This window comes from Gymnogyps californianus, chromosome 1, assembly GCF_018139145.2.
Source record: "Gymnogyps californianus isolate 813 chromosome 1, ASM1813914v2, whole genome shotgun sequence".
NCBI lineage: Eukaryota > Metazoa > Chordata > Aves > Accipitriformes > Cathartidae > Gymnogyps > Gymnogyps californianus.
Genome location: NC_059471.1, coordinates 102,533,218 through 102,549,335, shown reverse-complemented (window position 1 = coordinate 102,549,335; position 16,118 = coordinate 102,533,218). Strand labels below are relative to the sequence as shown.

At 41.4% G+C, this 16,118-nt stretch overlaps 1 protein-coding gene across 1 annotated transcript; it reads right to left on the bottom strand.

The window, feature by feature from the left end:
• Positions 1-740: 740 nt before the first annotated feature.
• Positions 741-15,581, bottom strand: TMEM50B (transmembrane protein 50B). Its single transcript, XM_050915084.1, has 7 exons — positions 15,533-15,581; positions 8,242-8,417; positions 7,512-7,624; positions 6,360-6,427; positions 5,226-5,318; positions 4,961-5,018; positions 741-2,556 (listed from the first exon to the last, which is right to left on the bottom strand). Exons 2-7 carry the CDS (start codon positions 8,338-8,340, stop codon positions 2,511-2,513), a joined length of 477 nt encoding a protein of 158 aa, XP_050771041.1. The 5' UTR covers positions 8,341-8,417; positions 15,533-15,581; the 3' UTR covers positions 741-2,510.
• Positions 15,582-16,118: the final 537 nt, after the last annotated feature.

Genomic DNA, 16,118 nt, shown 5'->3' with positions numbered 1-16,118 from the left:
ATACTTCAAGTCTGGTAAGAATTTTCAAGTCAGCCACAAGCTGCGTAATACCTGCTTTGAAGTTCATCCATGTTCTTTTTATGTACTGTGCTGTAAACAAATGAAGAACCACAGGCTCACCAAAGGAACAACCTAAATGCATAATAGAGGACATATATATATACATAAGGTAGCAGTTAAAACATCTATGAATATTTAGCAATACAGCATACAACTTCGTGAATAAGCCCTACACTAGACTTCTGTTAAAGTTGTTACTAAATATTTTTCCAGTTACACAAATAGGCCAAAGTTAAAAACTTTTTGTTAGGAGTAACTCAAGGGTTATCTTCACAACTGCCAACTGCAGCAGGCCAAAGCATTATCTAAAATGAGCCATCCCTATCCACCTTGGCCTGCACTGGAACTACCTGTGGTGTAAAAGTGGATATTCTGAATGAAGCCTGCGTGGTTCTTTTACACTACGCCTGTTTTCAGCTTAGGCTACCAGAAGAGGCACATGCTCAAAGCTCTCTCTTTTCTCCTCTTAGCAGCTGGATAGAGAGCATGACCATTCCAGTTCGCTAAAACCAGACAGGATGGTCAAGAAATACTTGCAAGAAAGCAAACTTCTGGTAGAAAACGCAGGTAACCTCAGAAAGAAGCTCTTGCCCTGCTCTTAAAGTTTTCTTAACTGGGAACTTGTATTAAAGCACAGTGTAAGAGTTCTTCCAGAGTCAAACACTTAGCTTGTGCTGCTGTTCAAGTGTCAGGTGCTGTAAATGGGATTAGTTACAGGCCACACTTGTTTCTCAGTACAAAAGCCAACAAACATCCCCAAGCTCCTGAGCAAGAAACTGACAGACCTGAAAACAAAAACCTTGGTTTTACTTACTAGCTGGTGTAAGACTTGCTTAAAGGTCAGTACTACTTGAACTATTGAGTACTACTGTACAATTACCTTGTGAAGTTCACTATTTTGAGAACGTAAGATAAAGTTTATTGCAGTTTTCTGAAATTACAACCATACAGACAACTTATGTACAAAGCTATGATTAACACCAGTGAATATATCGTAACTCACTGCAGGATGGTGAAATCAGGATGAAGTTAGTCTAGCCAGTAGCACAATTTCAGCTGCAGTATTTGCTTCATATTCTGTCCACTGGAGAGATTCCCACAAGGGAGCAATTAGATGACTAACAGTATACAGTAACCATGCACAGAAGTTACATTCTGCAGTTTAATACCATTTGGTCAGCAATCTTGATACATGGAAAGTTATAAAAGCTTTTAGACACAAGGTAGAGTCAAATGCTTTAAAAACCATGTAGAACTCATAAGATAAGGAAGTCGCCAACAGCAAGATGAATATACAAGATCAGTCCAAAGCCATAAAACATCATCGTTCGCCCTTTCTGTATACTCCAGCTAGAAGAAACTGGATTTCAATAATGGAAGCATTCCCATAAAGTGCCCATGAAATTTAGGAGATAAATACATTTGAACTGGGGCAAATGGCAGTCCTAAAACTGGCAATTATTTCAAGGTAAGACTGTGAGCAATAAATACATCTACTATATCCCCACTTGAAATGCTCGCCTTTTAAATAGCAAAGGTAATAGGTAGCAGGATAACGCTTCATTTATCAGCAAAAAAGCTTCCCCTGAAGAAAATTATGCTAGCGTAATTTTAAAGATGGTAGTCTGACTCTCATTTATTCTTTATATTCCTTAAGTATGACTGGCACCAGTTTGTGGGGTTTTTTTACTCTAATATCAGTCAATACATTAAATGCTAATTGGTATCTATTACACTGAACAGCATGACATTAATTCGAAGGACTGTGGTGCTACCAAATGTCATTTGTGCTATAGCAATCGGAAGTCAAGAACAGTTTGATTTGCCATGCAGAACCTGCTTAATATAGGGCCTTGTTTAAAAATTCATAACCTTTTACAAAAAAAATAGCTACTTTATATTTTTCTGAACAGTTATATAAAATTCTTAAAATCAGCTCTTATCTCAGCATACAAGAGAATTTACCCTCATTAAATACAGGCTTAGCTGGGTCACGTCCCTGCGCTGACTACTCCTGCAGGTTACGCAGGCAACCCTCCCTGTCGGCCCTTGCAAAATCGGCTCTAGCGCACGTATGCATAAAAGTAGTAACCCCTCTTACAGGGTACGGGCTTTATCCTGCTTGTTCACTAATAGTTCCACTGAAGTCTCTGACATATGTGAAGGTTTGGAAGATGAAGTCTGAGGAGTTGATGGAAACCCACGTATTTGAAGAAATAAGCCTGAAGATTTCAGAAAGAAAGCCTGACATTCCCTTTTGAAGATATATACAGTCATATGTACATATTCACAAATCTGTCCTGTGAAAAGAGGGAGCTTATTACAGAAACTGTAATTTGTCTCAGTTCATACAATTTAGAAAGCAAAACAAGAACAAATAAATGTAAATATATCTACATACATAGTACGACATAGCAACTATGGAATAGACAATGCTATAACGTGATCTCTCATCCCCATAACTCTTCTGTTCTTCCAAACTTGTAGATCAGAGTACTAGAAGGGAAAAAAGAAAAAAAAAATAATCAGACCATACATAAGGTGGAAAAGGTAATTTTAATAGTATCCTTATAATCTTATACTATCTATCTACACTGCAAATAAACATCCCTCCAGTAACCTTAACTTTTATTCAAGTCAGTATCTGGGTTTTGTACTTACATTTCATGTACTATGCATTGCTAAAACAGATTGCTTCAGATCCAGCTGAAGCAACTGCTTAAATACAAAAATTGCCAGTCTCACAGTAAAAGCAGCTGCCCTTCTGAAGGAAAACACTCTGGTATTTAAGAGATTCTAGGACCGATCCACAGAGTTACAGAGCAGCAAGTCTCATCCTGGCATCTGGCAATCAGCTGAACGTAAAGCATCATGCTAGGATAGAATCTAAGCAATTAAATTTTTATGAGCAAATCAGAAAGAATATTGATCCTGTGGTGGATAAGTAAGATCCAAATTACAATTTGATGTCCAAAATTCCTTTTATAAGGTTGGATGCAATTACATATTGTCATGAATCAAAAAAAAAATGTTGAGGGAACAAAACCAAGCATGATTTACTTATACTTTAAATTATTTTTTTCTTATAGCCAACAAACAGGTGGTAAAGAAGGGCACAGTCATACTAAATCATAAGAGAATGAAGAGGAAGGGAAATGAGAAATACTGACACTGAGAACAACAATAACAAGCGATGATAAGTAAAACAAGCTAGACACCTGGGCAATTAACTAGAGAAGAGAACTGCTAATACAGCACGTTAAACTAAGTAGAAAACCTGGTAGAGCAACAACCAGGGCTGAAGCACAAGTCCTGAAGGAGACACATGGTTCAGGGAATACAGACATTATGGAACAACACTGACGGAAGAGAATCTGATTCAATCAAAACGAAAGTTTTGGATAAGGACATTGAGGAGGGCATCACTGATTGACCCAGGTCTGGTCTAAGGAAAGGAGCTTACAGCAATGGATGGACTTATCAAATGTTACGGCCTAAAGTGCGTGGTGGGATAAAAAACAAAGACTTTTTTTTTTTTTTTAAAATAACAAGGTGGTAATTTGTCTCATAGTTCATACCTAGAAAACAAATTTTAGAAGACAAAAGAAAACAAATGTACCTAAAACATCTACATACAGAGTACAATAGAAACTAAGGAAAGACACTTTTGGAAACAAAAAGCAGCTTCAGAAATAAGTTCATCAAACTACTGAAATAAGACTAAAGATTTCAGGCATGGTGCAACTATTCTCAAAAGTCTGCCTTCATCAGTATCCCATTTCAATCATGTGCAAGGCTACAGAAGAGATTTAGGAACTGCTATTTTCTGCAAGAACATAACTGATTTTCCAAACAGGGAAGCACAGTGGAGCCAGTCAACCTAGCTCGCTGCAAAGCATTTGATGTGGTACTAGAAAGAAAACTGTTAGCACAGTGGGTAAGAACTTGCAAAAGAGGAGGTTATGTGAACTTTTTCAGTGACTGATCTCGGAACTCACACTATTTAATGTTTTCATTGTCTTTTATTAATTAATAAAATTGATGGATTGCAGAATGCATTATACATATAAAAAGAGTTATTACAGACACAGATAGTTTCAAAGTATGATATTAAGCAAAATAAAAGAAATTGATTTAAGTGTAATATTACAAAACGTACCATCATGCTCTTAGGAAAAAAAAAAAATTATCACTCAATAACTGAAAGCTCATCCAGTAGAAAGAAATCTAGGTGTATCAATTATCAGATAATCGAGCCATTGGTATGAAATAGTCAGGAAAAGGGCAATAGGATCTCCCACCTAGTGCTGTTAGGATATAGGCCAAGGTATTTGTAGTACAGAGATGAAAGCATTATTGCCATTATCCAAAGACACTGACAATATCTCACCCAGAATACTGTCTATATCCTTGGTCATCCACATTCTAGAGCTGTAAATTCAGTGAGACCAGAAAGAGTTGGACTAAGAGGAGCCTGAGGGGAACGAAGAGCCTCTCACGGGCTGAGAAGGGGCAAATAAAACATTGTTTCTAAGCACTGGAGCAAAGGGAGTAGAAAAAAGTAGCAGAGTGAAAAAAAAAATAGTTTTTATGAAATAGTTTGATTGGTTTAGGCACTGAATAATATCACATCAGTTCTCTGTACAATGTTCGTTTACTCAGTGACCCAAGAGGTCCCTTTGGCTTACATGCCACCCTTCTCAAGTAAAGGTCAGGGTGGGTAAAAAAATCAAAATACGGAGGGTCCTGCATTGAGAGCAGCAAACTCCACATTGTGGAAGGTCCAAGCCTGGAGTAAGCCTCCAGCTTTCAGAACTTACTTTCCAGGAGTATCAATGTGCATGGAAGCAGGTAAGTCAGATACCCCTTTGGAAGGAGGGAAATTTGCCCAGAAACTTACCTGAAAAATATCAACGCATTTTGGAAAAACACTGCTAATCCAGGGTAAACATTAGTGTCTGCAAAGTAAGTAACAAAGGAAATATTAAGTTCTTTTGTATTGGAAGGTGTATTTAAAAACACTGTTCATAGTATCATTGTCTGACTACAAAACTAGATGGTATGGCTCTGACGGGAACAGACCACACACTTCCATTCTTCTGGATTTTCTGCCTTTTGGCTGACAGCAAAAGTACTTTTCTGTATGTGAAAATAAACAAACTTACTCTGTGTAACATATGCTCCAAAAAGAATCCACATTGAAGCAATAAGTGAACCAAACATCAGCATAAAGCCAATGAAGAGCCAGACACGAGCACCTGCAGGAAATATGAAAACCTCTGAGAACCATGTAGACTATTATCCATAGTGACAGATGATCCAAGCTACTACTCTATTATGATACAATATGTTATCTTGCTGAAGGCACAAAGGAAAGGGTTAACCCTGTATCAAGGACAAGATAAACCAAAATTTGCCCTCTCTAGTAAAATACATAGTAGCTGGATTCCCCTTATTTTAGTGAGCGGACACAGCTACCAGAAATTTCCCCTCACCTGCAGAGAACACCTATAACATCATTTAACACAACTTGGAGTGGACTAACGATGAGATACTTTGCCAAAGCCATAGTGCTTCTGAGGCAACGATGGCATTCCAATAGCGTGCGTAAACCAAACGCTTCCTGTGTTTACTTCAGAAAGATATTTTCAGATGGGCAACATCTACCATAGCTAGAAGTTACCTGCTGAAAAAGGAAGATGACGCCATTGAAAATAATCAACCTGCTCACTCATGGGAAAGGAAAAATATTTCTATGCAAAGATTCTCTCGAGCTGATTTATGAATGACACACAAAAAAGTACCGTACGCTAGTTCAAAAATCAGTAAATCCTACCAGATTTCCGGTGAGGCATTCTACAAATCACATGAAAACAGATGCTGGGATCCACATGGGAAATAGTAAGGGAATTATGAATGAAAGCAGAGAGAGGACAGCAGGTCCACAGACACCACACAGTAGGTGACATACAGAGGAAAGAGAATGATTGTGATACATTCTTAAGGAACGTCTGCTCCATAGCCTACCACAAAGCAGAAATTTATTTCTCCCAGCAGCTATACAGGATTTGCAGAGGAAAGTTTAGGTATTCAAGATACACAGAAGCTGAATTTTTCTAAGTTCACCTTTTTAAAAAAGACAGTACTTATCTCCAAGTGTTAATTTTGTAAAGAAATTAACTTCACAGAAGTTCTCTCCTACTCCTTAACTTCTGATTCTTGTTTAACCACACTTAGGAAAAAAACCAACACCTAAATAATCAGTCTTTCAATCAGCATGATTTTTAGAGTTAATTTACCTGTTCTTCCTAAACATCCGTCACTGTAGCTGTCTCCTCTCACCTGTGCATTTGATACAGCATTTATCCTAGGAACAAAAAAAGTGTATACATTTCAGATTATTAGAAAATCAATTTAAAGTTATAAGTAAAAAGCTAGCTTTTTTTCAGATGCGACAAATTCTGGGAAAATTACTTGGCATTCTGTATAGTCACATATTATTACATGTCCCTTAATGGAAGGATTCCAACTGGATTTCAAGCAAACCCCGTATCTGTTCATAAGTTTTACTTAAATTTTTATATTAACAGACCTGTAAGATGAAAGAATTGCCCGTTTTAGGGATTGAAATATTCCTGGTCACTTTCTGGCTGTTTAAGTTTTTAAAATATCTAAAGCCACTTCACAGGAATAATAACAGCCAGTAACACAGTGCTCTCATGATTATGATACAAGTTGCTTTCCTTCACAATGAATACCGTAAGTATTCAAGTGAGAGACACCCTGTAAGGAGGGATAATACATTTTCTTAAAATGAGTTACACTGCTGAGGAAAAAAACCCAGAAACTTTCAGATACCAAATGTTAAGAAGGTCTTGCATATCCAAATGCGTCCTTTTTTCTCGCCAATATTGTACAATTCAATAAAAGCTATTACTTCTCCTTCAAGCTTGCCACATTTACATCTTTATAACAATAGCTATAATACTACTACCTCTCCCATTTGAGGAAGTTTTGGGCCAAAGACAGCTGTAAAAATTATTTAAAAACAGGGGAAAATGCAGTTAAATGTTTTAGAGTGAGGTAAGCAACTGGGCAGCATTACATAAATTTTGATCTTGGAATCTAAACGCTCATTATAGAAAGCCACTTGCATAAAGGAAGGTCTGCTTTCTTACATTCAGCCAAAGTGCAAAGGAAAAGCAATTTACCTTAAACAGATGGGGGGGGGATCGACGGAACAATGAATAAACAGACTATGATCAGAAAGAAAGGCCACAGGCAAAAGAAAAAAGGCCTTTACATTGCCATGCAAAAAGGTATGACAAGATTACTCGTAAGTAATTTATAACCAAGTGACTCAAAGTTTTATCATACACCATATTGTCTGGTAAAAACTGTGTTTAACAGCTCATGTTTATTTTATAAGAACTCCCTTTATATACACTTACATGAAAAAAGCTAGCGTTGAAAACACCCCACAGGTATGGAACGCATGGTTCATTTGTTCTGGCTTAGGGTAAACTACTGCAGCATCTATCATTATCCACCAACCTGTGAAAAACTAGAAATAAAACAGACCAGTATTATGAGGCTGGATAGGTACAGAGACTGGCAGACTAAACATGGCAAATGTTCACTTATACCATTGGTTTAATTGTCTTTTAACAAGTACAAACTATTCTAGACAGTTGTTAGCGTTAAGTCAGACTCCAAATCTGTTTGATATGCAAGTTCTGCATAAACCTTAATGTTGATGTTTTCAGAGGAGCCTTTGGGAATCGGTCACATTTTCTATTTGAATTAAGTATCAGTGTATGGTTAAATTCCCTGTACAGCTTTAAGAACAAGAATCCAGATTCTAAACACGTATGAGATACAAACTATGTATAACATAGGTGTTCTAACATATCTAATTATGCAAAAAAACCACTAGGAATTTCAATCTTTTTTAAAGAAGAGAGAGCAGAAATGGTACATTGTTATTAGAGGAAATGCAAAGTTATGTGACTTGTAGAAAAGCTGTCTAACAATTACACGTAAAAAAAATTGTAAAGAAATACAGTGGATTGCGGTGCAGTTAAGACTGGAGCTTCACAAAATTTGAAACAGAAATGTAACTGTTTGTCATACTTCCAAATGTCTCAACACAGTTATGATTCACATCCTCGCAAAACTTACCAATACACCCGCAACTATTGAAGCGATGGCATTTCTTCTTTCACTCCAGTCAATACACTCACATTCTGGCCACCGGAAGTTGTCTAGGAATCCTGCCATTTCCTCAAAGATTAGATTGCCCTTCTTACTTTGTACTTATACATGAATTTTTCCATTAACAACTGTGTCCCAAATACCTGAAACACAGCCAAAGATGCATTTAAAACAAAGCAGCAAAATCTTGAGATGTTTGACAACTCTCATGAGCAATTTTTACAATGTGGCTTTTTTTACAGAATTAAGTATTCCATATACTCTATGGATTCTATATTGAGCTATATTTAAAAAAACAACCTACCTTACAAACAGAATTACAAAACAAAATCATCACACAACCCCAAAACTTATGCATTATATATAAATCATCATATCTGAAACAGAAAAGAAATTAAATATACTGTTTGTTCAAATGTATGAAACAAAAATAAAAGCAAGCAAAACACAGGAGCAAAAAACCAAATATTTCAATCTAAGTTTCATCTTCAAACCATAATGCTCTCCTTCACATTAGCAGTTAAAAAAAGTAAGATACATACAACAGGGCTTCATACGCAGACCAGAACTTGGTCTTTGAGTCAGGCCAAGGAATCTTGCATAAGATACCCATATCTCTGGTCTCCAAGCAAGACAGATAATATAGTGCCTTTCTAACATAGGGAAAAAGGGATCAACTTAGTGAATCAACTAATATCAAGGGTAAAGAATGTCCCGCTTCACAGAAAGAGGATCACACAGAACTTTAGATACAGGAAGAGGAAAGCAAAGTTAATTAGTGTTACAAAGCAACTACTGAAACAACACAGTTCTCAAACAATTTGGTGAGACAGTAGCTATAAAAGATTCTGCACTACACTGCATTCTCACACTGTAAAATTATTAGCATATATAGTTTGAGTGTCAGAAGTTAGAATATTTACCTTTTTTCTATTTAGCAGTGACTCACAGCCATTCTTAATGCTGTTCTATTTTGTTTTAGTATTGTCAACTTCTGTGTTTTCCCAACCTGCCATGAATAATTTCCAGATACTTGTTAAGAGCTAACAACAGACAAATGTCCTTTACGATTATGTTACAGGACAGACTGATGTAGAACATCTTTTTGGTTAATAACAGTAATTAGAAGTCTACACTAAGAAGTGAAATAAAAATAAATAAATAGAGTTTTTCTACACTACAAACACAGGCTACCTCATATGAATAAGATAAAAAAGTTTGTCCTCCTGAACCTAGTTCCAGAAATCCATCCATAGTTATGACGCTACCTTAAAGCATTAAAATAAATCACTCACTGTACAAAACTAAAATAATTTTGGAATTATCTGGGCTACACCATACAGTTACTTTCCCAGATTACACTTTTACCTAGCAATTTTCAGATCCCTATTCTTTCTACAACTTTCAGATAAAATTGCCGCACTGTGCTATTACAGATTCACGACTGCTCCTACAGCCCTTCCTTCTTTTCCACTCTTAAAATGGCTCCATCTGTACTTTATTTGTTCCTCTTCAAACCCTGAACGTGTCTCTTCCTCATCCTGCAGTAATCCCTCCCTTCCCCTCCCAGCTCCTTGCCCACCCACACTAGAACATAGCTCATGGTTCCCATTGCTGTCCCTGCTACAGACTGCACGGTTCTCACCCTGCAGTGTGGCTGGCCGCAGGTAGGAGTAAATAGACAAACATGGTGCACTATTTCTTCTCCCCACTGAACACAATGGTGGTTATGGCAAATCTACCAAAGTTATGACCTTGCCTGTAAATACACTCTCAGTCATTTTCAGAATGACTGAGGCTGTATTTCTTCAAAGCTATACTTACCTTTGGAATTTTTTCCCACAATGGACAATTTAAATAGTACTAACATATCTAAATAAAATCACCTCCTTCAAACATAATGTAAAGTTCTACTGCAATTCAGAACACAGGTCAAGAAAAGCCACTGGAAAAAATTATTTCAGATATGTCAACAACAACAGAAATTATTTTTCACCCTCTGCTTGGATGCCATCCAGAGGGACCTAGACAGGCTGGAGAAACGTGCTGACAGGAACCTCATGAAGTTCAGCAAGAGGAAGTGCGAAGTGTTGCATCTAGAAACAACCCCATGCACCAGTATGTGCTGGGGGTCACCCAGCTGGAAAGCAGCTTGGTAGAAAAGGACCGGGGGGTCCTGGTGGATGCCAAGTTCAGCATGAGCCAGCAACGTGCCCTTGCTGCAAAGAGGGTGAATGGTATCCTGGGCTGCATTAGGAGTGATGCCAGCAGGTTGAGGGAGGTGATCCTTCCCCTCTACTCAGCACTGGCAAAGCCACCAGTCCTCAGCTCCCCAGTACAAGAGAGACATGGACACACTGGAGAGAGCCCAGTGAAGGGCCACGAAGATGGTGAAGGGACTGGAGCATCTCTCCTATGAGGAAGGGCTGAGACAGCTGGGACTGTTCGGCCTGGAGAAGAGAAGGCTCGGGGGGATCTCGTCAATGTATATAAATACCTGAAGGGAGGGTGCAAAGACAGAGCCGGGCTCTTTTCAGTGGTGCCCAGCTGACAGGACCAGAGGCAACGGGAACAATGTGAAACAGAGAAGGTTCCCTCTGAACATCAGGAAACTTTTTTACTGTGAGGGTGACTGAGCACTGGCACAGGTTGCCCAGAGAGGCTGTTGGGAGATACTCAAAAGCTGCCTGGACACACTGCTGGGCAACTGGCTCTGGGTGGCTCTGCTGGAGGAAGGGGGTTGGAACATATGCCCTCCAGAGGTGCCTTCCAACCTCAACCCTTCTGTGATACTTAAGAAATAGCCTGTTAAATTCTTGGATGACTTAACGAAAGAGATCTTACTTCTACAAAATTGCTCCAGTTCAAAAGGCTGAAACAAAATGAAAAAATTCATTCCCTTCTATGATTTAAAGGGGAGATATAGTCTGTTTTGTCAGCTAATATAATTAAGCCAACTGCCAATTCAAAAACTGACTAGCATTTATCCTAGCAAAACCCTTTCAACTTTGCAAAGTCAGTAATGATAAACATTATGGATGCCATACATTGCACAAAACCTGTCTTAATTATTAAGCCTTTTTTAAACATTAGGTGACAAATCAGACGTATTTTGCTCACTTCAGAAATCTGAGACAAAACCTCTCTCAATACTTAATAGTATTGGATATCAAACGGAGTTTTCACAACTCCATTAGTGATAAACAAGTGAAGCTAGGGAGACTAGAAAAAGTTGATTTTTTTTTCTTTTAATACCTTCTAAGATACAGGGCAACCTTCTGCCAAAGCATATTATTTTATCAGAAATTGTATTTTTGGTGCTTGATACTGGCTTACAGACCCGCACTTTGCTTTAACCTTATCTTTGTGCCCAGGAGAGAAGCACCCTGTATAATGTGAATAGGTGAAATAAACACTATCTGCTGATGGTCTTTCTACAGCAGACTAGTAACTGACAACACAATTCTCCTGTTTCACTGGAATAAGATGACAAACATGGAGAAACAAGGTGCAGAGAATTTGCAACAGAACACAGACAAGAAGTCTAGAATTATTTCTACACGTGACTAATGCCAGAAACTAGCTTTAATTTCACAAAGAAAGCTTAGTGCTAGAGTAGGCATGCAAGAATATGATCGGCAGTAAAAGGAAAGAGAGGTGCTAATGTGGCTGCCCTTTTTCTAAGATGATCTAAACATTAACTGATGCTATTCAGAATTCGGCAAAGGAGTCTTTCATAAAGGTATTTCAAGAGAGTCCCCACTTAACAGTAAAAATAATTAAACATTTCTCTCACTACTGACATAGCTCCGTACGTGTAGAGACTTCACAGACACATGACTAAAAAGCAGTGACACACCATTTCTTCCAGCATTACTGAACGTGCTTATGTTCTGTGACCAACGTGTGGATATTCCTCTTTGTGAGAGGACGATGCCATCTCTGATCAAATGCACACCCAACTGAGGGCACCCACATGTAGAGGGCATGACAAATAAGGGCTGTGGGGTTTCCATAAAGAAGGACGGCAGGAAGCAGACTGCAGGATGCCAGAACAATTCATCCAGCCTGAAGTCCAACCAACTACTTTCCCGTGCTCTCATTTAAAAGGTAAGCACAGTGCCGACCAGACTTATTGGAAGGACAGACAGTACAGAGCCAACCCAAATGCAACAGGTTGGCCACCCTCTCACAAGTTGTTAAATAAACACCTAGCTATTATACAATACTGGTTTTAATAGGCTAGAAGGAAGCGATACACTGATACACTAGAGGGAAGGGATGCCATCCAGAGGGACCTTGACAAGCTTGAGGAGTGGGCCCATGTGAACCTCATGAAGTTCAACAAGGCCAGGTACAAGGTCCTGTGCCTGGGTTGGGACGATCCTCAGTATCAATACAGACTTGGGGACAAATGGAATGAGAGCAGCCCTGTGGAAAAAAAGGACGTGAGCCGGCAATGCGCACTTGCAGTCCAGAAAGCCAACTGTATCCTGGGCTGCATAACAAGAAGCAGGTGGAGGGAGGTGATTCTCCCCCTCTGCTCTGCTCCTGTGAGACCCCACCTGGAGTACTGCATCCAGCTCTGGGGTCCCCAGCACACGACAGACATGGACCTGTTAGAGTGGACCCAGAGGAGGACCACAAAAATGAGGGCCTCACATTTGGGAAGGCTGGAACACCTTTCCTGTGAGGACAGGCTGAGAGAGTTGGGGTTGTTCATCCCAGAGAACAGAAGGCTCCAGGGAGACATTATTGCGGCCTGTCAATATTTAAAAGGGGCTTATAAGAAAGATGGAGAGAGACTTTTTACCAGGGCCTGTAGTGACAGAACAAGGGACAATGGTTTTAAACTGAAAGAAGGCAGGTTTAGATTGGACATAAGGAAGAAATTCTTTACGATGAGGGTGGTGAGACACTGGAACACGTTGCTCAGAGAAGCTGTGGGTGCCTCATCACTGAAAGTGTTCAAGGCCAGGCTGGACGGGGCTTTGCGCAACCTGATTTAGTGAAAGATGTCCCTGCCCATGGCAGGGGAGGTTGGACTAGATGATCTCTGAAGGTCCCTTCCAACCCAAACCATTCTGTAATTCTATGCTAATGTTCCATATGTATGCAGTTCTCAACACCCCTAGCAAAAAAGGAAGAAAATAATAAGCTATATTTCAACTGTGAAAGACCAGCGACATTGTGAAGCTGAGCCTCCACCAAGACCACAAAAGCTAGGCTAAAGTTTATCCTCATATGGGTTAATACAGACACGTACATAGGTTTTAGCCCAATTATATCCTACTACACAGACAGAAAACTCTGATGAAGACAGATGCTTTCAGCTGGACTTTCTTACCTGAATAAAGGTACAAAACTCACTCTCTTGGTTTAAACTTTTACATCCACATACTTCACAGCAAGGAAAAAGGTAAAACCCCTTGCATTAGCTGTCCTTCAACGCCCTTCCTACAATCTGTCTCCTCCCCTTTTCCAAGGGCAGACAGGTTCTCCCACTGTTCTCAGGAAACATTTCTCACTCATGTCCAATAAACAGAAACACAAGAACACTTGCAAGAACAAACTGGTGACTGAAGACAGTTATACTCACTGTAGAAATAATACTTGGTAGATGCTAGCACTGAGGTTAAAACAACTAGTATATTATTCAGACAAATGAAGTGAAATGAAAACACAAGAATCGGAGCTCAAAATTTTCATCTGAAAATCGGCTTCTCTCTCCCAAAATGAATTGATTTCACTTGAACAAAATATTAAAAGCAGTTGCAAGAAAATACAAAGAGCCTGCAAAAAGAAAACTGTCTTAAGCTGCGCAAGGGCCCTGGAATACCGTCAGGTTAGCAAAGAATGGAACCTCCTACTTCCAAAGAAGAACGTGAAAGGACAGACAGGAGGAAGAGAAGAAATTTAAAGTCAAGAAGAAAACCCTATTTTCCTCGAAGAAGACAGCACCTTCCACAGGCAACCAATCAGAATATGCTTTAAGCCACATACTTTCCCCATATGTGTACACTATGAAAAGATATTTGGCATGGTCACTGTAAGGAGCTTATGTGAAAGTTTCTGTTAAGTCCACTGTAATGTTTTAAAGGGGGATCTTTAGACCACTCACTCATTTCAGTAATTACATGCAGTTTCACTTTCAGTTTCCCATACACCATTGCACTATGCTGTATTGTCCAGTTTTTAAGTATTACAGAAAGACAGAAGGAGGAATGAAAGGCACTTTTAAATGAACTTAAAAAATAAGGCTGTGTGGCAAAATTATTAAAACAGGTAATCACTTTACATGAATCTGTGTGATGCTCAGCCCTAGAGCAATGTGACTGCTGTCTACAGCAAGTATTCTTTAAGAGCGCTATTAAAGTTTGAAGACTTGAGAGAGGCTGGAAAAAAGATCAATTCTGCAATTATCCACAGGCCTATTTTTGCCCATAAGAGCATACTATGTGCATCAATATTTATTTAATGGGCTCAAGCCATGACAGGGCAATATGAGGCAGAATCCCAAAGCTGCAATCAAAGTCCTGACAGTAACTGTTATGCTGAGGGCAGCATTACTTAGAAAAAATAAGTAATTTTTTTAAAAGCTTCATCTACGGACCTCAAACTTTCTGCTCAGCACCGCCGCTTCCTTTCCCAGATGCGGATAACGGCAGTCTGAGGAAGCCCCGACTGTGGCCCTGCAGCGGGGAGGGACGGCCCTGCTGCCCCCCCCGGCCACTCCGGCACCGGGAGACCGGCCCGTGACTTCCTGCGGCTGAGGCCGCCCTACGGCAAAAGGTCACGGCTCCGGCGTGAGGAGCAGGGAAGCGCGGCCGGACACTCCCCGCCCCGAGCCCCAGGCGCGCAGAGCCCCTTCGCCCTGCCCCACGCCAGCACCGAGGGGTGCGTGGGAGCCCCGGGCCGGGACCGACGCAGCCGCCCACAGGCTCCCTCCGCCCCAGGTGGAGGGAAGAGCCGCTGCTCCCCACGGCGGAGGCGGCAGCGGAGGGTCCCTCGCGGCTTGGCGAGGAGAAGCGAGGAGAGGCGGAGGGAGGCGGCTCCGGGCACCGGGGCGCGCGAGGGCCGTTGGCCGGGGTAGGCAGGGGGGCGCGCGCGCTGCCGCCGGACACGGGTGTCCCGCGCTACCCTCCCGCCAACGCCCCCGCCCCGCCGCTGCGGCCGCTCCCGGCTCCGGCGCGCACGCGGCCCCTCCTCACGCCCACCGGCGCCAGCGGAGCGGCAGGAAGACAACGGCCGTACGTACCCCCCGTCCTGGGCGAGACTCTTCCGCCTACGGGGAGCGGGGGTGACGGGGGGTGGGGCAGAGAGACCCGCGAGCGACGCGGCCGCCCGCCAATCGGAAGCTAGCGCTGCGCGTCACCGGAGGCTGGGTGAGGACGGGACGCCACGATTGGCCGACGCGACAGCCCACGCCAGCGACCGGAGCGACGGACGGCAGGAGGGGCCGGCGCAAGCCACGCCCCTTTTCTTCCTGGGCGGGGGAGGCCGCTGCCGGGCGGGGCGGGGCCCGGCTCGCCCCGCCCTCCTCCCGCCTTGCCCCTCTCGCGCCCCGCCAGGAGAGCGCTCGCCCCCCCCCCCCCCCCCCCCCCCCCCAGCTTGCGGGTCTGGGTGCCACATCGGACGCCCACAGACATCTCCCAAAGCGCTAATGACCCATGTCGTCTCACACTGTCCCACGAGTAAAGTGCAATGTGCTAACCGTGACGTTTCTCAATCAGCTCCCATACTGGAATACAAGTACTTCACCACAAAACGCTGTTGCACCTTAGCCCTATGTCTGGTTTGATAAAAACAAACAATTAAGAAGCAATTCTGTGTTCCTCTTTTGG